This window comes from Phacochoerus africanus, chromosome 3 (assembly GCF_016906955.1).
Source record: "Phacochoerus africanus isolate WHEZ1 chromosome 3, ROS_Pafr_v1, whole genome shotgun sequence".
Taxonomy (NCBI): domain Eukaryota; kingdom Metazoa; phylum Chordata; class Mammalia; order Artiodactyla; family Suidae; genus Phacochoerus; species Phacochoerus africanus.
In genome coordinates, this window is record NC_062546.1 from 47339748 (window position 1) to 47343097 (window position 3350).

The window sequence follows — 3350 nt, forward strand, 5'->3', positions numbered from 1 at the left end:
CACCCACTCTTAACAAAAACAGAATATTTAAAATAAAATAATGGTAACAGAAAATGCAGCTCATTCATTGAAATATAGTGATATCTAAGAAGCCACCCTTCCATTTGGTAGGCAATCATCAAGTGGGGACCAAGAATGACTAAGTGAGAAGTATTTGTTTAAAAAAAAAATCAATATGGGCTACATTGATGCTTTGCCCAAGAAAAGTCTATCAGTGTTTGACAGTATTCTATCTTATTTAATCTTTGTGATCATAAAAGACTATAATCTTAAATTAGCTATTTACATTGACCTGAGCATGGGTCAATAGAGATCCAACTTGCCTCATGATTCCTTTAATCATTCCAGGAAGATTTATTGAATACCTATTTGGTGAGAAACACTACACCAGGGTTGTAGCCTACATCACAATATATTAGGTTCTAATGTACCATCAGGTGCTAATAAGTAAACTGCATGAAACGCAACCACTTTTTAGACTATTATATGGGTGCAAAAGTGAGGTTTCTTTTAGGCTTTGCTTTCACAAGAATGACCCAAGACACAAGAATGAAAATCTTCCAAATAAAGAAAAATGGGAAGAGCTGAATTGTGGGAAAGGTTAGGGAGAACTTATTGGATGGCCAGAGTGATTATGGACATTGAGGCTGAAATATCAGAGAAGATAAAGTAGAGGACTTTAGAACACTCCACTGAAAATTTAAGAATTGTTGGGTTTTTTTGTATATTTTTTTATTTGTTTCTGTTTTTGTTTTTATTTTGCTTTTTATGGCCACACCTATGCATATGGAAGTTCCCAGGTTAGGGGTCGAATTGGAGCTGCAGCTGCCAGCCTATGTACACCACAGTCACAGCAATGCCATATCCAAGCTGCATCTGCGACCTGCACCACAGCTCATGGCAATGCCAGATCCTTAATCCACTGAGCAAGGCCAGCGATCTAACCCTCATCCTCATGGATGCTAGTCAAATTCTTAACCTGCTGAGCTACAACAGGAACCCCCAAGAATTGTTTTTATTTTTAACTGCAATACTTTTCAGAGCCTCTAACATGCAAATGTGTGTTGTGACGTTCTGAGAAAGAATGTAGCATACAATAATCTTAATTTTTTGCACATGAAATTTTGAGTATGAGATACAAAAGGACCCTGCCCATCTGTGACATACACTTAGGGAAACCCTGGTTTAGGGAATTTGAAACTGCCTCCAATGTGAGAATAGTAATATTTATTAAATGAATCAGACCAGCCTAAAAAAGTATTTGGGGTTTATGTCGATTATGGATGATATAAGAATGACCAAATCCTAAATTGGAAGATAATTTAGAATCCATCTGGTGTTATCTGATGTTTGAACAGCCTCTAAAAAAGGCACACAATTTTAATTGTCTTGCTTCTGGTGACTGAGAGCTCAACGGAACAAATCCATCTATTTTCAAGCAGTTTATTAGTTGGAGCCCAAATTTGTCTTCTTAAGCTTGCTAGGTCCTTCTTTGAGAGCAATCACTAAATGCCTAAACCTTCTCCTATGCAAAAGCCCTTTACATAATTTGAACCAATCATCACATTTCTCTTTTCCTTGTTCTTCCAATTACCTATCACATGGCATAGTTTCTAGACCCTCATCAGCCTAGTTGTTCTTCCCTGGATACCCCAGATGGTCAGTGTATCCCCTGAAGTGAGATAATTAACATGCATCCTTCTTGGTGTGGTTTAAGCTAAGACGATAACATTCCAAATTCTGAACGTTATGTATCTCTTAGCACAGACAGAAGCCATTTGGGTTAATTTGGATCCAATAGGAATTTATGTTCCTCTAAATTACTGAAATAATTTTCATATAAACTTCTGCACTTGTAAACCAGTTATAATGGAAAAAAATAAAAATCATTAAAGAAAATTAAAAGTTAAAAAAATTAACAAACAAAAAATGTCTGCTCCTCTCCAACCTCTTCCTGTGTCGCTGGTTTTCAGGACTTATATTAAAGCTTATCTCATTATTGTTGCCATATCTTTTTTCTCTTTTTGGAGGGGTGGCCTTGGCTGTTTTATTGACCTCAGCGCATCCTTTGGATGCAGTTAAAAAAAACAAACATACACAACAAGAACCGGAACTATATGCAGGCTGGTGCCACGTGACCCCAGGAGAATATCCCCAAAGTGGATTTTTACAAAATGCCACAGGAAAAAAACGAGGCAATCTGGTGCTGAGTCCAGGAGTAGCCAATTGGAAGGAGCAGTCAATGAAGGGATGGGCAGGTCATGCCTCTTTCTCATAAATGCGAGTGCAAACTGCACTGCCGTGGGTGAGTGTCAGGATGAGTTTCCCATCAACTAGTTCCCGAACAAGCGTTGTCTCTTGTCCATTCCACTTCTGCACGTGGACAAGTTTGCTTCCATCCAGTGTCACAATGGACTTGACCTTCCTATCATCTGCTGTTGTCTCATCAAACTTCAATCCCAGCTTGAAGCTGATCTCTGCGCTCTTTAAGGTGCTTTGTGTTTTTATGGTGATTGTGTTCCCATTCACTTCGATGACTGTGGTAGGCTTGGTCATGTTGGCCACCTGCCTGGTGGCAAAACCCACACCAATTGACTTCATGTAGTCATCAAAATTCTTGCTGTCCACTAGCTTCCAGATGCCCATGAAGGTGTCCGCCATGGTGAGGCTGGGCTAGGCTGAGAAAGAGACGACAGAGCAGGAGTGCAAAAATTCCAGGACCAGCTTCTTTTTTCTTTCTACAAGTCTTTTTTGACCTTAGTTCTACCATCTTCCTGATTTCAAGCCATCTGCAATTTGAGCACATTCTTCACCTGAGGCTGGATGAAATATTAGATAGAAAAAGGCCAAATACAAAACTTTGAATTGGGTTCCAGACACTCTTCATTAATACATGTCACTCAAATGTTATTATATCTACATTGCTCATTCAGAAGTTAGATGTATCTACATATCTAAAAGTGATCACCAAGCCTAAATGAATTATTAGAAACAGGTTCACTCATATCTGCTTATACTGTATCTGTCCCATTGGGCTAAGAAATGGAAGACAAAGGCCATAATGCATCTAGTCAACAACATCTGATTAGCTCCTCACTTGATACCTCTCAGAATAGTCTCAGAATTTGCCTTTTCCTGTTTTGAAAACTGGCATATCTGTCTCTCAGTAGAATTGCAATTTTTTTCCAATTCTCCCTGATTTATTAAAGTTTCTAAACAGCATTTCTGTCATCTTGCCTCCATGTTCTCTCTCTTTTTAAATTTTATTAGAATATAGTTGATTTATACTATTATGCCAGTTTTTCTATACAGCAAAGTGACTCAGTCATTCACACACACACACACACACA

At 38.4% G+C, this 3350-nt stretch overlaps 1 protein-coding gene across 1 annotated transcript; it reads right to left on the reverse strand.

Annotated features, from left to right (window-relative positions):
* Positions 1-2251: 2251 nt before the first annotated feature.
* Positions 2252-2661, reverse strand: LOC125122116 (fatty acid-binding protein, heart-like). Its single transcript, XM_047770371.1, has one exon. The coding sequence runs from the start codon at positions 2659-2661 to the stop codon at positions 2260-2262; it is 402 nt and encodes a 133-aa protein (XP_047626327.1). The 3' UTR covers positions 2252-2259.
* Between the last annotated feature and the right edge of the window lie 689 nt (positions 2662-3350).